The sequence below is a fragment of the Ovis canadensis genome, chromosome 1 (assembly GCF_042477335.2).
Source record: "Ovis canadensis isolate MfBH-ARS-UI-01 breed Bighorn chromosome 1, ARS-UI_OviCan_v2, whole genome shotgun sequence".
In the NCBI taxonomy this organism is placed as follows: domain Eukaryota; kingdom Metazoa; phylum Chordata; class Mammalia; order Artiodactyla; family Bovidae; genus Ovis; species Ovis canadensis.
The window spans coordinates 232,352,501-232,368,546 of NC_091245.1; the positions used below are offsets into that span (position 1 = coordinate 232,352,501).

General features: G+C 34.6%; 1 protein-coding gene across 8 annotated transcripts in view; it reads right to left on the bottom strand.

The window, feature by feature from the left end:
- The window catches only part of RSRC1 (arginine and serine rich coiled-coil 1), a 450,301-nt gene that overhangs the window by 242,646 nt on the left and 191,609 nt on the right, over positions 1 to 16,046 (bottom strand). For all 8 annotated transcript variants that reach the window (XM_069561621.1, XM_070289404.1, XM_070289410.1 and 5 more), the window contains one exon: positions 10,050 to 10,086. In XM_069561621.1, the coding sequence (XP_069417722.1) occupies positions 10,050 to 10,086 (37 nt within the window). The remainder of the gene's footprint in view (positions 1 to 10,049; positions 10,087 to 16,046) is intronic.

The window sequence follows — 16,046 nt, forward strand, 5'->3', positions numbered from 1 at the left end:
TTCCTTCCTCTATTGATAACTATAAATTTTACCATAAGCCTGTTCTTTCATATACTATAATTAAGGTAATCAAAAGTGGAAAAAGAAGTAAATCTGCACTGACTCATTAAGATGCAAATGTTATAGTCTTTGAACTTCCCCTATGAATGCATTAAATAAAATGGTAACAGTATTAACTTTCAATATTTTGACATTTCTAGCAAAAACCAGATTTATGTGTGCGTGTATATGCACACTGAATCCAGCACTGAATAAATAAAAAGTGTAAGTTGTAAAATATCATATACAGTATGATTCTGTTTTAAAATAAGCAAAAATTTAAGTAATATATGCATATGTACATCTGGAAATAGAGCAAGGTACTGAAGGAAGGGTACTAAACCATTAATACTAGATTGGTGGCAGATAGAAGATATAGGCATTTTTTAATTTATATACCTATCAGTTTTGGGCCCATTACAATAAACATGTATTACTTTATAATTTTTTTAAATATATAATAATTTTTTAAAGGGAGAGGATGTGAACAGATAAAGGACAAAATTTTCTCACAACTCACTGAGTTTATTAGAACTGAAATATTGATTTTAGCAATCTGAAGTTATCTACATAACCGGAACTGTTAAGATTTTCTTCTTTCTCTATACAATAAATGATTAATTGGATAAAGTCTTACACATCTACCAATTTTCACACTCTCTTTCAACATCCTATGAATCTGGAAAAAAAATGAAATGAGTGAAACAGAGAGCTTGTGTGCACTGCTGGAGGTCACACAGTAAAATCACATTCTAACTCCTCATGCTGTGCTCTTCCTAAAATAAACAGGCTATGTATGTCAAAATTAAATAAAGATGCTACGAATATTTGACAAATGGTAATGAGTGTGGCCAAAGATACCACTGTGGCAAAGGCATTCTCTATCTTAATTCCTAATGCTTTGACTGGATAAATAAAAAGCAACCCTGTTACATCTGCTGTTAGTTCTCTTTCTACAGTTACAGACCTTAGATCCTGAAAAAGCATAAAATAAGTAACAGGTACCTTGTGAGGTTCTCTACAATGAGACAGAAACTATGGTGTCTAGAACTAAAATATTTAAAATATCCGAATACAATATTCAGGTACTCTTGTGGTTTCAGAAAAGTCTGACTTTCAGGCTCTTGAATAATGGGAAGCAGGAGTTATTTAATGCACTTAAAATATTTGGTTCTACTTTAGAAAGCTTTAATAAGCACACATGCATAAAGGTCAGAAAATAAATTTTATCTAGGTTAAATATAAATCTGAAACTACTAGTAGTATCATTAAAATTACATGACATATTGTCACCTGTTCTTTTTTTATTATTATTTTTTAAGCTAACTGGCTACAATTTTCCACAAAACCACCGTGTCTTAAAAATGCAACAACAACCGACAGATTTTTCTCTGGAAGAGGAGACAGAGTAAGGGTAGGCTCAAGGTAGACTCAGAAAAAGGGCTCAAGTTCATGCTGTTTGGATGATCAGATAATATTTTTTAATCATTTACTTCAGAAATAATTTTTAATCAACTTGTAACCAATCAAAATGTTTCAGAGAAATGGATCACTGGCAGGTACTGCTTCTGACTGAAATGTGAGCTAGTTTCCAGATTTAGGACTTATAAAGTAAAAAATCATGATAGTAACATGATATTAACATTTAATCCATATTTAAAGGTATTTTAATTTGCATATATTCATAGGACACACTTATTTGTTAAAAGGAAAGAGAGAAAAATTTATGGAATTGCTCTTTCAGAAAGAAGAAAAACTTCATGCTGTTTTATCTCACAATCACAGTTTAAGGAAAGCATCTGTTTTAACACACACAATTACCCTAAACCTCAAATATATATTGGCTTAGGTGAAAAAAAAAATTAAAATGTTGAGAGGAAAGGGATTTACTACATTGAAGTCTTTAAATAGTATATGAGGTAATAGATATTTTTTTCAGCATTTAACAAATATATACGGTGTATGAGTAACATAGGTTCACTGTGAGATAATTATGTTCTCAAACTGATTTAGACAAATGTCAAAAACGTTTTCAAAACACAATGGTGAAATATTAAAATAAGACAGGTATTTAAAAATGTAACAGACAAAGGATGAGCAGGGTTCATAACCTCTGCTTTAGAAGAGGTTTCAAAATCTCTGGCTGCATCCTCAAAAGTATGATAATGTATTAACTGTATTTATGCTTCTGTTAAATAAAATTATTAAACTGTGAACTGAAATACAGTCATTTTATTTACAAGTTCTATGCAAAATAGCCTAAAACAGAGAGAAAAGGGCTTTTACTAGAATGTAGTACTATCGATGAGCATGTAATAGCAATGGGCCTGCCTACATTTCTGGCAAGCAGCAACTACAGTCTACAAACCACTGATGGGCTAAACAAGCTATTAATGACAGTTGCTTTTCAACACTTAAAATGGCCAGACTGTGTTGCCTGACCACAAGGACAAGTAGGTCATCACTCTCAAATGTTATACAATATACGAAGCATAAATGAGACCTCTGTGGGGAGAAAAAACCCACAGGTATGGCTCCAGAGTTCTTTTGCTATTCAACTATTAATAGAAAGCAAATCCCACTTAAAGTTGTAAATACTTATAACCCATTTTACTAAAAGATTTATCATCACTTATTTAACCTTCCACCTAGAGCTTAACAAGGTATTATTAGTTCTGGTGCCCAGCTCTGGCTCTGAAATATACAACTTAATATCCAGAACCCAAATAAAGAAAAAAAAAAACAACTGGCCCTCTGCGACTCTCACAGAGCAGTAAGATGATGAAATTGTGGCCCTGTGTAAACCCATGGAGTGTCTGTCTCTCCCAATCATTCATAGGCTGCAGAATCATACTCATGACTATATGGGGGATACATCTAGATTTTTCATTTGATCCAAGGGCCTTGTTCCCTGCCCACTTGTCTTTCAAGTCAATGCCTTTCAATGTATTTTTCTTTCTGGTGTTTGCTGGACCAGCAGCATTAGCCTCACGTGGGAGCTTGCTAAATGTGGACTCTTAAGCCCCACCCCAGACCCAGAGTTTAAACAGTATCTACAGGAGATTCATATGCACATTAAAGATGGAGGGGCACTGACCTAGGTCATGTTCCCCGACTCCTACGTATCTCCAGTTATTTGACTTTTCAGGAAAGAGAACAAGGGAAGCTTTAGAAGTATCATACTGATCAGGATAATTCACTTCATTCTCTGCCCAAGGAGACATGGCACAGCAGTCCTTTCAAGTCAGAAACAACCCCAAAACTATTCTGACCTTAAAAAAAGCGACAATTTTTCATTTAGCTCAAACCAATATATTCAGATCTTAAGCCCTCTCCCAAGAGGAAAGGATAGCATTTGTATCGATTGCTAATTAAAAAAAAAACAATAATAGCTATACTATAATCACATGACAAGATTTATCTCCTGTACACTTTTATAATTGTAACAATAAAAATGTATGTTACTGTTAGCTACTTGACTGTATTAAAAACACTCTAAAAAGAAAATATTTTAACCTCCACTGAATATTTCAATAAGAGCTACAACTCACTATATTATCCAGAAGTTAAAAACATAAGAGGAAGAAAAATATGGAGTCAGCTACCTTTGATATAACAGAGAACTTAGAGTCAATTGTCCGCAGTTTAGGACATCATTAATAAAACAAATCAGAAGCAACATCACCACCTAATAACCACCCACCTCCACTCCTTCAACCCTACTATGTTAACAGATACATACTGGGGTCACATCAGAAAGTCTTTAATTTGTATATGATTTTTCATCTAATAAAAAGTACTATTTCCTTAAGTTCATTATAAAATCTAACTAAGCATGACATTATAAGCAATGATTTTCTCTAAGCCGCTGAGTAGATATTCACACTGAACTCTGAGATGTTTTGTATTCAATTCTGCTGACCATTCTGATCACTCTAGGAGGACTGCAGGGGACTGCATAGGATTCAAGGGCTATTGAACACTGATTTCTGACATTTTTCATTATAAATGTCTCTTTTGAGGCAAAAGTTTTGTTAAGACACCGCCTCTTGCCATCGCCCCTGATAACAGCTTTAATACATAAATGGAAATAAAAACAAAAATCATCCCCAGGAAAAAAAATGTGCAACACTAAAATGCCAAAATAGTGAACACAGGCCTAGAAGCTGGTGTTACCAGAGCACTAGCTAGAGCAAAGGGGCTTGAAAATGAGTGAAACCAGAAGAGGCAGCCTGAGGAAGCATTGCTTCTGGGAGAAAATCAGGTAAATAAAAAACATGGAGGAAAATAGTAAGAAACAAAGTGCTAAAGAGAAACAAGACATGCCAACCCCTTCCTCCCTGCCATCATCATCTGTTAGAGAATGATGCTTCAATGTATTGTGGAAGGTCTTCCCTGGAGGCTCAGACAGTAAAGAGTACACTTACAATGCAGGAGACCTGGGTTCGATCCCTGGGTTGGCAAGATCCCCTGGAGGAGGGCATGGCAACCCACTTTACTATTCCTGCCTGGAGAATTCCATGGACAGAGGAGCCTGGTGGGCTACAGTCCATGGGGTCACAAAGAGTCGGACATGATAAGCACAGTATATACTGCAGAAGAGGGGACCCTTAAACCAGGAGCCCTGTCTACAAAACATCTAGGATTTTTAAAGGGAAGGAAGGGAGGGAGAGAGGAAGGGAGGGAAACGAAGGGAAAGAAATCAAAATCACCCCGACATAGTAACCAGATTAAAACACTACAATAGATAAAAATTCTTCCCTTAAAACCAGTTACAAAGCACAAGACTCATTTAGACAAATAATAGAAAGAAAACCTAGAATCAGATATTGAAAGAATAAAAACATATATGTAAGAGGGAAATATTTCAGATATGAAGGATACATTATAAGGTACACAAAAAAGAATAAATTTGAATGAAAACAATAAGAAATATTGAATTAAACCAGGAGAACAATTGAGAGAATTAAAAACAAAAATAAAATAAAAATCTGTAAAGGTAAAAATATAAGGCCGGTACCAGAGATATCTGGGATATCTGAATCTGGGAAAGATTGAAGGTGGGAGGAGAAGGGGACGACAGAGGATGAGATGGTTGGATGGCATCACCGACTCAATGGACATGAGTTTGAGTAAACTCTGGGAATTGGTGATGGACAGTGAGGCCTGGCATGCTGCAGTCCATGGGGTCGCAAAGAGTCAGACACGACTGATCAACTGAACTGAACTTAACTAAACCAGAGATATCAAAAGCAAGATTCAAATATCTTGAATAATATTTCAAGAAAGTAAAAGGAAACTGTGAGCCAAGGATTTTATGTCCAATCCAAGTTGTCATTCAAGTGGCAAGACTCCAGAAAAACAGCTTGGAATGTGCAAGATCTTGGGGAATATTGTACATATGAGCCACAGCTAAACAGAGAAAGAAACATAGTAAATATAATGATATGCAAGTAATTATGGAGTAATTTCCAGGATATACTAATGAGTGAAAGAGAAAATTACAGTAAAAAATATACAATATGCTTTTTATAAGAAAGAGGAAATGGGAATACATACAAATAAGCATATAGTTGCTGTTGCTCTTTAGTGGCTAAGCAGTGGCTGACTCTTTGGCAACCCTAAGGACTGTAGCCCACCAAGCTCCTCTGTCCATGGGATTTTCTAGGCAAGAATACTTGAGTGGGTAGCCATTCCCTTCTCGAGGGTATCTTCCTGACCTGGGGATCAAACCGAAGACTCCCACATTGCAGGCTTATTCTTTACCGTCTGAGTCACCAGGATATATTCTTAATCTTACGAAAAGCATAGGAAGTACAGACAAGAAATTAATAAAATTTGCTATCTACAAGAAATAGAGAATAGCTAGAAAGGAAGGGGGTAACACCTCTCTGAGAATACCACAGTATATAATATTTTGACTTCTGAAAACATGTTGACCTTATGGATATTCAAGCATAATTAAATCAACAAGAATGGGAACAAAGGCACCTAAAATTAAATATGAAGTGAAGTGAAGTGAAAGTCGTTCAGTAGTGTCTGACTCTGCAACCGTATGAACTTTACAGTCCACGGAATTCTCCAGGCCAGAATACTGGAGTGGGTAGCCTTTTCCTTCCCCAGGGGATCTTCCCAACCGAAGGATCGAACCCAGGTTTCCCACATTGTAGGTGGATTCTTTACCAGCTGTGCCACAAGGGAAGCCCATAAATGGGAACAAATGAATGTGACTATATTTCAAATGATTAAACTACACTCAAGGGGAAAAAACTACAAGTAAATCTTCAAGTCTTTTAATTAAGTCTGTTTTCAAAAGATACACTTGTAGTGATTTTGGAACTATTTTATGTATATTATATGATTGAGCAAATGGGTAAACATTTAGTGCTATAGGAGTCTGGATTCTCACTTTACATAAACACAAATATGAAATGGGGGAGAACAAGGAAGAACTCTGTGGTTTGGATTGAAATTGGAGGCATCAGTATGACTCATTTATTCTTAAAAATATCTATGTACTAACCTCCCTCCCTCTATTTATCTGTCTAATCTAGGACTAAAAGTTCCTAGAAGTAAGAAAATTCCAGAGAAAATGAGCACATCACATGTCCAGACCTTGTCTCCTAAATACCATTCTCCTTTAAAATGAGATACAGTAATCTGGAGAAATGGCTGATTCTGGCAGTGGGACAGGGAAGGTTTAAGATGACTCTGAAACATGTTTATCAGAAAAAAAGGACGTGCTTAGGAAAAAAAAAAAAAAAGAGTATGTTGAAAGGACCCAGAAATCATCTTGAAAGAGGACTCTCTGGACAAATTGGCACAATCTGAATGACAAAGTAAATAAGAAAAGTAACTGATAATAATCTGTTCATGAGTCTTTGTTCACAGTAAAAAGAAAAGTAAAATAAGAAGGATGGGCTTTTCTTTAGAGAAGAATGCACATCCGTGCTCAGTCATGTCTGACTCTTAGAGACCCTCCAGACCGTAACCCATCAGGCTTCTCTGTACATGGGATTTCCCAGGCAAGAATACTGTGGGAGTGGGTTGCCAATTTCTATTCCAGGTGATTTTCCTGACCCAGGGACTGAACCCACATTTCCTGCATTGGCTGGTTGATTCTTTACTTACCACTGAGCAAACGTTTCATACACCTTCCTAGAAACATAAAACCTGGGACCTTATAGTAGAACGCTGGCTCCTAAATACAGGGGAGTAGTAAAGCTGGAAAAATCTCATTTTCTCAATCATCAGGCAAGAATTATCAATGGATCATGGGGCACCAACCTTCAAAGGCTATGTTTAGAACTTTAAACAGATATAGTCTTTATGGGTGGTAGACAAGTTTGTGAGAAGATAAATAAAATGGTATTGGGGAGTATACTAAAAGAAATTTAAGCCAAGAATGACACACTGGACAGTTCACAGGAAAAGGTGGCAACACAGATAGAAAGGAATAATGTAATAAAGACTGAATCAGGGCTTGAGAGATTATGACAAATAAATGAATCAACCCCTGAAGAGGTCTGAGGGAAACAAAGTCCATCCATCTTACTCTTCTCTCCATACATCCACACCTGCTTTTCCCTTCCAGGGTTACAGAAGAGCCCATAAACAGAGTACAGACAGTGCAACCATGTATGTGTCCTTGCGGTAAATATAACATACTTCATATCTCATTTTTCTTAACTATATTTAAATTTATACTGGATTTTACCCTCTCTCAGGACAATGCTAATTTTCTATGACAATTCAAGTAAATTTGGAAAGAAAAAGGCTGAAGAAGGCTACATAAATAGAAGAAACTAATTCTAAATGTGTGGGATGCTCTTCTCATTTTATTTTTACACTATGTATTTTTTAAATCAATCTATTATAATCTGTACTTCTAACTGTATTTGGCATACAGTCAATTCAAAGAAAGAGTACAAGGGCTAGAAGGCAAGGGCTATAAGTACTGTTCAGCAAACCTAAAGAGCCCAGAGTTGCTAGATTGACAGGTTTCCTTTGCGCTTAATCAATGAATTCTTATATTTACTTCCTTTTAGACAGTTATAAAGAATATCATTAACTTTACTGAATATTATTAGTGTACAAAACAATACATATATGTATATATGTGATATTATGCTATGTATTCATAATGTTGTTAATAGTTCACAGCCAGTGGGTAAATTTTACAATGTTAAGCTACAGAGTTTGAATAACTGGGGTAAAATGCATTAAAATCATCTACTTCCACCACCTGTTATATTGATCCTGGCTCTCTAATCCCTAAAATGTATTATCTTTGAAATACATTTGATGTCTATGACACAGATAAAAATTAAATATAACTTAGAGTCAAGAATGGGAAATAATAATTTAACAAACCATTACTCCTGACTATAATTAATACATGTGGCTATACTTCATCAAAGGTTTTAAAATACCTATAGTTGAAGAATTCTGTTTAGATGAAATCTTATTTTAAAAGTTTAAAAGTATATAAAATAACTAAAAATGGGCACTGTTCTGGCTGAAGTGGGCAGTGGAAGCCTGGCGTGCTATTTGCTATGGGGAGAAAACCTGGCAGCCCAGGGCAGTTAGAAAACCACTGCTGCGCAAGATTACAAGTTAGGTATAAATGCAAGAGATTGTCACTGAAAATAAATTCATACTAGTAAGTATGAAAATGTATAAAATCTAAACAAAGGAAGAATCTAACTTGTTTACTGATGAATATGAATCACATAAATATAAAGTCTTTTTATTAAATAATAATTTACAAGAGATTGGCACTACATTAGCTGTTCTTCCTTGTTATAAGCTGCCAACTGATACTGGCATTAGATGTTTTAGATTAATGTTTTTATTGTAATGTCCATTTGTATCTCCAAAATATATGTTGTACTATTAAGTGAGAAATGAAGATTCAAGAAATAATTTTTAATAATGAGAATAACAATGTTATTTATTTACTTCTAGTCTGGAAATATTTTAGTTCAATTTTTCTAACTTGGTTATTGTGTTCTGCTTTTAATAATCTGTAATTTTTAGCAAGATTTAATCACTTTGAAAAGTCTAGATTTCCTCAGTTTCCTTTAGTTATTGAAGGAAAAACCAAAAATCCTTTCAACTCTAAAACTGCTATAAATAAAAATGGAGCTGCTCCTATTTGCTCTTGTGTGAGCAGAACAAAAAGCACATTAATAGTTAACAAAGCTACAATATGATACACGAATGAAGTCTTGCATGAAAAAACTACTTAGATTGTATTTATAAAAGAATCTCTATCATTAATTATTCAACATTTGGATCTGACCAGAAACCAGAGCATGACTTTATAATGCTCTGTTTAAATGAACTACTTAATGTTGTAATGAACACTCAACGTGGTGAGCTCAATGAATTTTGGACCTGGTATAATACAGCAGTTTTCCAACTTTTTGATCAATGGACATATTTTAATGTTAAGTCAGTTGGAATTTCACTTGTGCTTTAAAAATGTTTACTGAAACCGAAAATTTTGCATCTCAATTATTTTATATTCTAAAACTGAATGTAGTTTAAACCAATGCATTATTCATAAAGCAAAGACATTAGGAAAAACAAAGCTGTGCACTTCTTTCAAAGCTGTTAAATTGCTAAAACATACCACATTTATGCATGCAATATTTGATTGTTTTTTTCTTAAAACACAAGCTTGTTTTTGTCAGATCAAGATATGCCAAAAATTCTACACCAAACATTTTTGTTTATAATTAAAGCAATCATCAATCCAAGGATTGTCATCCATTTTATTTCATCTCTACATCAAAAAAAAAAAAAGTAATTTAAAAAAATTTTAATTCCCTTGAAATGATAAGATAAATGAAAATGTAAGTGCCTTCACATAATAACAGTAAGCTGACCCTTTGGGAAATGGTTGACTTTCTCAATACAAGGTATTCAAAGCTCATTCAAAAGTGTTCATTTAGAATGCAGATATCAAAGATGATGCAAATGTTCAAGAGAAAATTAGAACTTACCAGATGTTCTAATCCAGCTTTGATGTTTCCAGATTCCCTAAAATAGAAGAATAAAAGTTTAAAATAGTTGTTCAACCCTCGTCTCCTATAATTTATATTTACCTCAAAAATATTGTACAAACCCCTATAATTTTTTCACATATCTTTCCTAATGTTCATAATAACCCCATTTTTAAGGACAGAACAATTTCCTTAGGAACAGATAATTTATTTATATCTAATAGTAGTATTAACACTAAAATTTATATTCATCTAGTAAAATGTTTCAGATTTTTCAGTCAGCGGAGAACAACAAAAAAAATCAAATATATTATCATTTTACTATTTGTACACTATCTTTCTTTTACATTAGCTTTTTCACTTGAGTTTATTTTTTTAACATTTATTACAAAAATGTTCAAACATACAGACTCTATCAACCATCTAGATTTGACATTTTATCTACCATCTACAATTGACATTTTACTATATTTGCTTTATCAAATACCCATCCATTAATAGGTGTATTTTTATACAAAGAATGTGCACAAAAATAATATTTATCAGTGTATAGCTAAGACACTAAATCTTAAATTTTTTTCCTACCATTAATTTTATCAACTTAGTGCCTACTGTAAATCAGAACCTAAAATTATAATATTGAAAAATTAATCACCAGTGAAAACACAAACATCAAATATCACAATATATATTTTAAGTATTTAATTTCTCGCTTTTCACTAAAAAAAAAAAGAGAGAGACCTGATGAGACAAAATACAAATAACTGTACAAGTAGCAAAGATAATTTAAATACACATTTGGTGGAATATGGAAATAGTTGGATGTTTTTTCCTGATTTCAGTTAATGCTAATTTATTAGTATGAAATGGACTTTCCCCATTTTCACTCTGATCAAGCAGTATTTTAATTCCATTATTAAGACCACACCTTACTTGCTTTAACACAAAATTATACTTCTACCACAATGCAGAAAATAATAATGGAACATCTGACAACAGTACTGCATTCATGATGTTTAATCTTTTCCCCACACCTATTTTTCTCTGTAGGGCTCCCAATGTTATTTCTTTTCTCTTTATTTTGTCTCCAAATTTTTTTTTTTTTGCCAAAAATATATTTACTTCTGTTTCCTTTGTCTTGTTATATAATCTTTTTTCAAATTTCCCTATCTTTTCCTTTTGGATCAACTGCTTGAAAACTATACTAGTGGTTTCCAATGTTTCCTCTCACTGCCCAGTCTGGCATCTTGGGAATAAACTCCACTGTCTACTGATTACTACTCCTCTTTAGCCATTCTCTTTTCTGCTTCTGACAATGCTATATAATCAACATTTTAAAATTTAAGGATTTCTGAAACTCATTCCCTGGATATAGTTCTAATGTCAAATGACAGAAATAGATGGCAACAAGGCGTGTCACAGCAGGCCAGTAACTACATAATTATTTTTACCTTTATTATTATAAGATTAATATATTTACCAGAGCTGGAAGTCTGATGAATTTTTAAGTGTTCACAGGGAAGTTTTCATATAACTTGTGTAGTTTAAAATTTAAACAAAAATAATAATACACACAGTAAAACATCTGACAGTGTAATATGTTTGTGTGTGTGTGTATGTATACATACTACAACAAAATTAAATCTTCCTATCACTCACCCCTAGTTCTCAATCACTGATATTAGCTATTTACTTGTCCTTCCAAAGACAGTCTCTGCATATGTGTGCATACTTCTGTGTGTGTCTGTGTGCTTCTGTTTTTCTCTTTTCAACCCGAACAGAAGCATACTATACACATTGCTTTGTTCCTGAACTCAGCAATCTATGTTAGAGTGAAGTATATTTATACTATATAATTCACATCTACTTTATTTTTCCCCATGGGTACATTGTCACACCATGGTTCTTTTTTTTTTAGTTTTTTATTTTTTAAATTTTAAAATCTTTAATTCTTACATGCATTCCCAAACATGAACCCCCCTCCCACCTCCCTCCCCATAACATCTTTCTGGGTCATCCCCATGCACCAGCCCCAAGCATGCTGCATCCTGCGTCAGACATAGACTGGCGATTCAATTCACATGATAGTATACATGTTAGAATGTCATTCTCCCAAATCATCCCACCCTCTCCCTCTCCCTCTGAGTCCAAAAGTCCGTTGTACACATCTATGTCTCTTTCCCTGTCTTGCATACAGGGTCGTCATTGCCATCTTCCTAAATTCCATATATATGTGTTAGTATACTGTATTGGTGTTTTTCTTTCTGGCTTACTTCACTCTGTATAATCGGCTCCAGTTTCATCCATCTCATCAGAACTGATTTAAATGAATTCTTTTTAATGGCTGAGTAATACTCCATTGTGTATATGTACCACAGCTTTCTTATCCATTCATCTGCTGATGGACATCTAGGTTGTTTCCATGTCCTGGCTATTATAAACAGTGCTGCGATGAACATTGGGGTACATGTGTCTCTTTCAATTCTGGTTTCCTCGGTGTGTATGCCCAGCAGTGGGATTGCTGGGTCATAAGGTAGTTCTATTTGCAATTTTTTAAGGAATCTCCACACTGTTCTCCATAGTGGCTGTACTAGTTTGCATTCCCACCAACAGTGTAGGAGGGTTCCCTTTTCTCCACACCCTCTCCAGCATTTATTGCTTGCAGATTTTTGGATCGCAGCCATCACACCATGGTTCTTATTGGAAAATAATGCAGTATAAGAGAAGAAAAATGCTCAGATTCAAAGTAAAAGTCCATAATTTATTATCTGAAACCACTGAGGCTAGACATGTTTCATCAGAATATTTTGGAATTTTTTGGTACTCTGTTTTGGTATAAGGATATGCTTTACACTCATTGGATTTATGTATGTTTTATCTACTATTTGAAATGTTCAAAAGGATCCGCTATACTAAATTTTTAACTGGTATTTATGTTTCAGCCAGTTTAATCAAACTTGGCATTGTTTACATATTCAAGTTTTTTTCAATGTTTTGTTGAATGAGTTTAATAAATTGAGCACTAAAGTTTAAAAACAAAATAAGAAAAACAAACAAACAAAAAATATTTTGGGTTTTAAGGAAAGTAATAAGGTACATATGGTGTATGTCATAAAACACTGACAGCAATACTTGAAGCAGCATCTCATCATCATACATATTAATAACTCTGAAAGAAAAATATGAATGTCCACACAAAATGGGATAAACAAAGATGATAAACAGCTTCATTTAAGGGTAGGTTTTGCTGTCAACTGACTTTATCACAAACTTAGGGAACATCTCTCAGTTTTCAGAGTTGTTTGTATTTTGGAATCAAGGATAAGAAACTATTCTTTAAAAAAGAAAGAAAGATTGGCTGGCTATTGTTTCATTATGTTTCCAAGGAATTCTTTAAATTAAATGATTTTAGGAAATACACATTCTGAATGACACGCCTGAAAGAAAACTAAGCATCTTCCTTGACACATGTCCCTTTCCTTCACTACCAAATATAAACAAATAGAATCAACCACAAGGTCCTGGCTATCCAACATCCTTAATTATCACGTAGTGTTAACCACTTCTTTCTATCTTCACAACTATGTCTTATTTTAGGTCATCATCTTTTCTCTCTCAGATTATTGAAAATCTTCTTAATGGGTCTCAATGACCCCTGGCTTGCCCTATGTCAATTCCTTCTCCGTAAGAGAGCAAGATCTTTGTAAAATTAAGCTTGATCATGTCAATTATCCTCTTAAAATCCATGGCATACTACTATTCCCTCTGTTATTGTCAAAGCTATACCACATGGAAAGTGGTAGCAAATACCATAACAGACTACATACAACCTAAACAAAACCTCCCTCTTTTTCTCACAAATGAAGTAATGAACTCTTTCCATGCATTCACATCACAAAATTCCCATACTTTAGACTGTAGCCCACCAGGCTCCTCTGTCCATGGAATTTTTCAGGCAAGAATACTAGAGTGGGTTGCCATTTCCCACTCGAGGGAATCTTCCCAACCCAGTGATCAAACCCACATCTCTTGCATCTCCTGCATTGGTGGGCAGATTCTTTACCACTGTACCACCTGGGAAGCCCCCTGGGTAGATCTACCCAGCCCCATAACACTCAAAGAACCAAGATAACTGCAACAGTGATGGGTTGTTTGGGAGAACAGTATTGGGAGTTTTGTGTATGTGTGTGGTGGATAATGGGTGGTTGTTTTGCTTTGCTTTGTTTTTTAAAAAGCAGGAGGACACTAAGGGGAAAAAGTGGTTGATTGAGGCCACAGTAGAACAATTAATCTGGATAAGCACAAGCTAGAGCCTAGACTTTTACCCCTACCCTTAGATTAAAATTACTAGCCAAAGTAGCTGATTGATGCAAGGAAATAAAAGAGAAATCCACAAGGCAAATTTTTAAGAACTCTGAGGTGTTCTTAAAAATAACAGAATAACAACAAAGAAAGTAACTTCATCCAGAGAAAACAGACTGAGCAAGAATATAAGTATAATAACATATTCAAAGATAGGGGAAGATTTTTAGAAATTAAATATGAAAAATGGTTATAAAAAATAATCAATATGCTGCTACTGCTGCTAAGTCGCTTCAGTCATGTCTGAATCTGTGCTACCCCATAGATGGCAGCCTACCAGGCTCCACCCCTGGGATTCTCCAGGCAAGAACACTGGAGTGGGTTGCCATTTCCTTCTCCAATGTATGAAAGTGAAAAGTGAAAGTGAAGTCGCTTAGTCATGTCTGACTCTTCGCGACCCCATGGACTGCAGCCTTCCAGGCTCCTCCGTCCATGGGATTTTCCAGGCAAGAGTACTGGAGTGGGGTGCCACTGCCTTCTCTGAATCAATATGAGATAATGAATATTAGAAATACAATAGTTTGAAATAAGCAACCCAGAGGATGAACTGAAAGCACAATAACTACAGACCAAGAATGAATTAGCGAGCTAGAACACAGAAAGAACTCTCCTAGAAGGCCATAGGAAAGGTATGAAAGAACAAACAAGAGATAAAATTAAGAACAGGAGTAGAAGTATGAACATCTGTATAATAAGAATCCCAGAAGGAAAGCAAAGACAAAATAAAAGGGAATAAATATTTGAAGAAACAGTGACAAATATTTCCTAGATATAGAAATACTCAAATCTTAGACTGAAAGGGTACATACAGCAGTGAGTAGGAGAATTAAAGAAAAATCACAGCAAAGTATTATATAAAGATAATTAAGGCTATACTATTATAGATCAAGAGAAAAGTTTAAAAGTTTCCAGAAAGAAAAAGCACACTCCTCTAAAAGATTAGCACTGACATCAGATTACTTAACACTAATGCTAGACAGCGGAGTGTAAGCTTTCAAGAGAAAGTGAATAAAAAAGCTGTGAACCTAGAATTAATATTCAACAAATAAACTATTATTTAAATTAAAGGAAAAATAAAGAAATATTCAGCATACAAAATCTTAGGAAATTCACCACACAAAGATATTATATGAAAAAAGTTCTGAGGAAGAGAAAAAAATTCAGGAAGACGCAAGCAAGCAAAATAAAGCAAGTAGAGCCTGGCATGGAACATAGTAATTACTGTAATATTAAGTAATCAGTGACTAAAAAGAAAATTAAAGAAAGGCCACCATAACAAAAATACCAGAGAAGATTCTTAGACTGGGTATGAAACAAATCTAGGGATGTGTGATTTACAAGAGACACATAGGACAAAAAGGATTCAGAATGGTTTCTAAAAGAGATATTATAACCAGGCAAACACAAACCAAAAGAAAGCTGGGCTAGTGACTTTAATGACAAAATACATTTAAGCCACTTTGTGGCACACTTGGTAAAGAATCCACCTGCAGTGCAGGAGTCCACCTGCAGTGAGGAGACCTGGATTCGAGTCCTAGGTTGGGAAGCTCCCCTAGAGAAGGAAATGACAACCCACTCCAATATTCTTGCCTGGGAAATCCCATGGACAGAGGAGCCTCACAGGCTACAATCCAT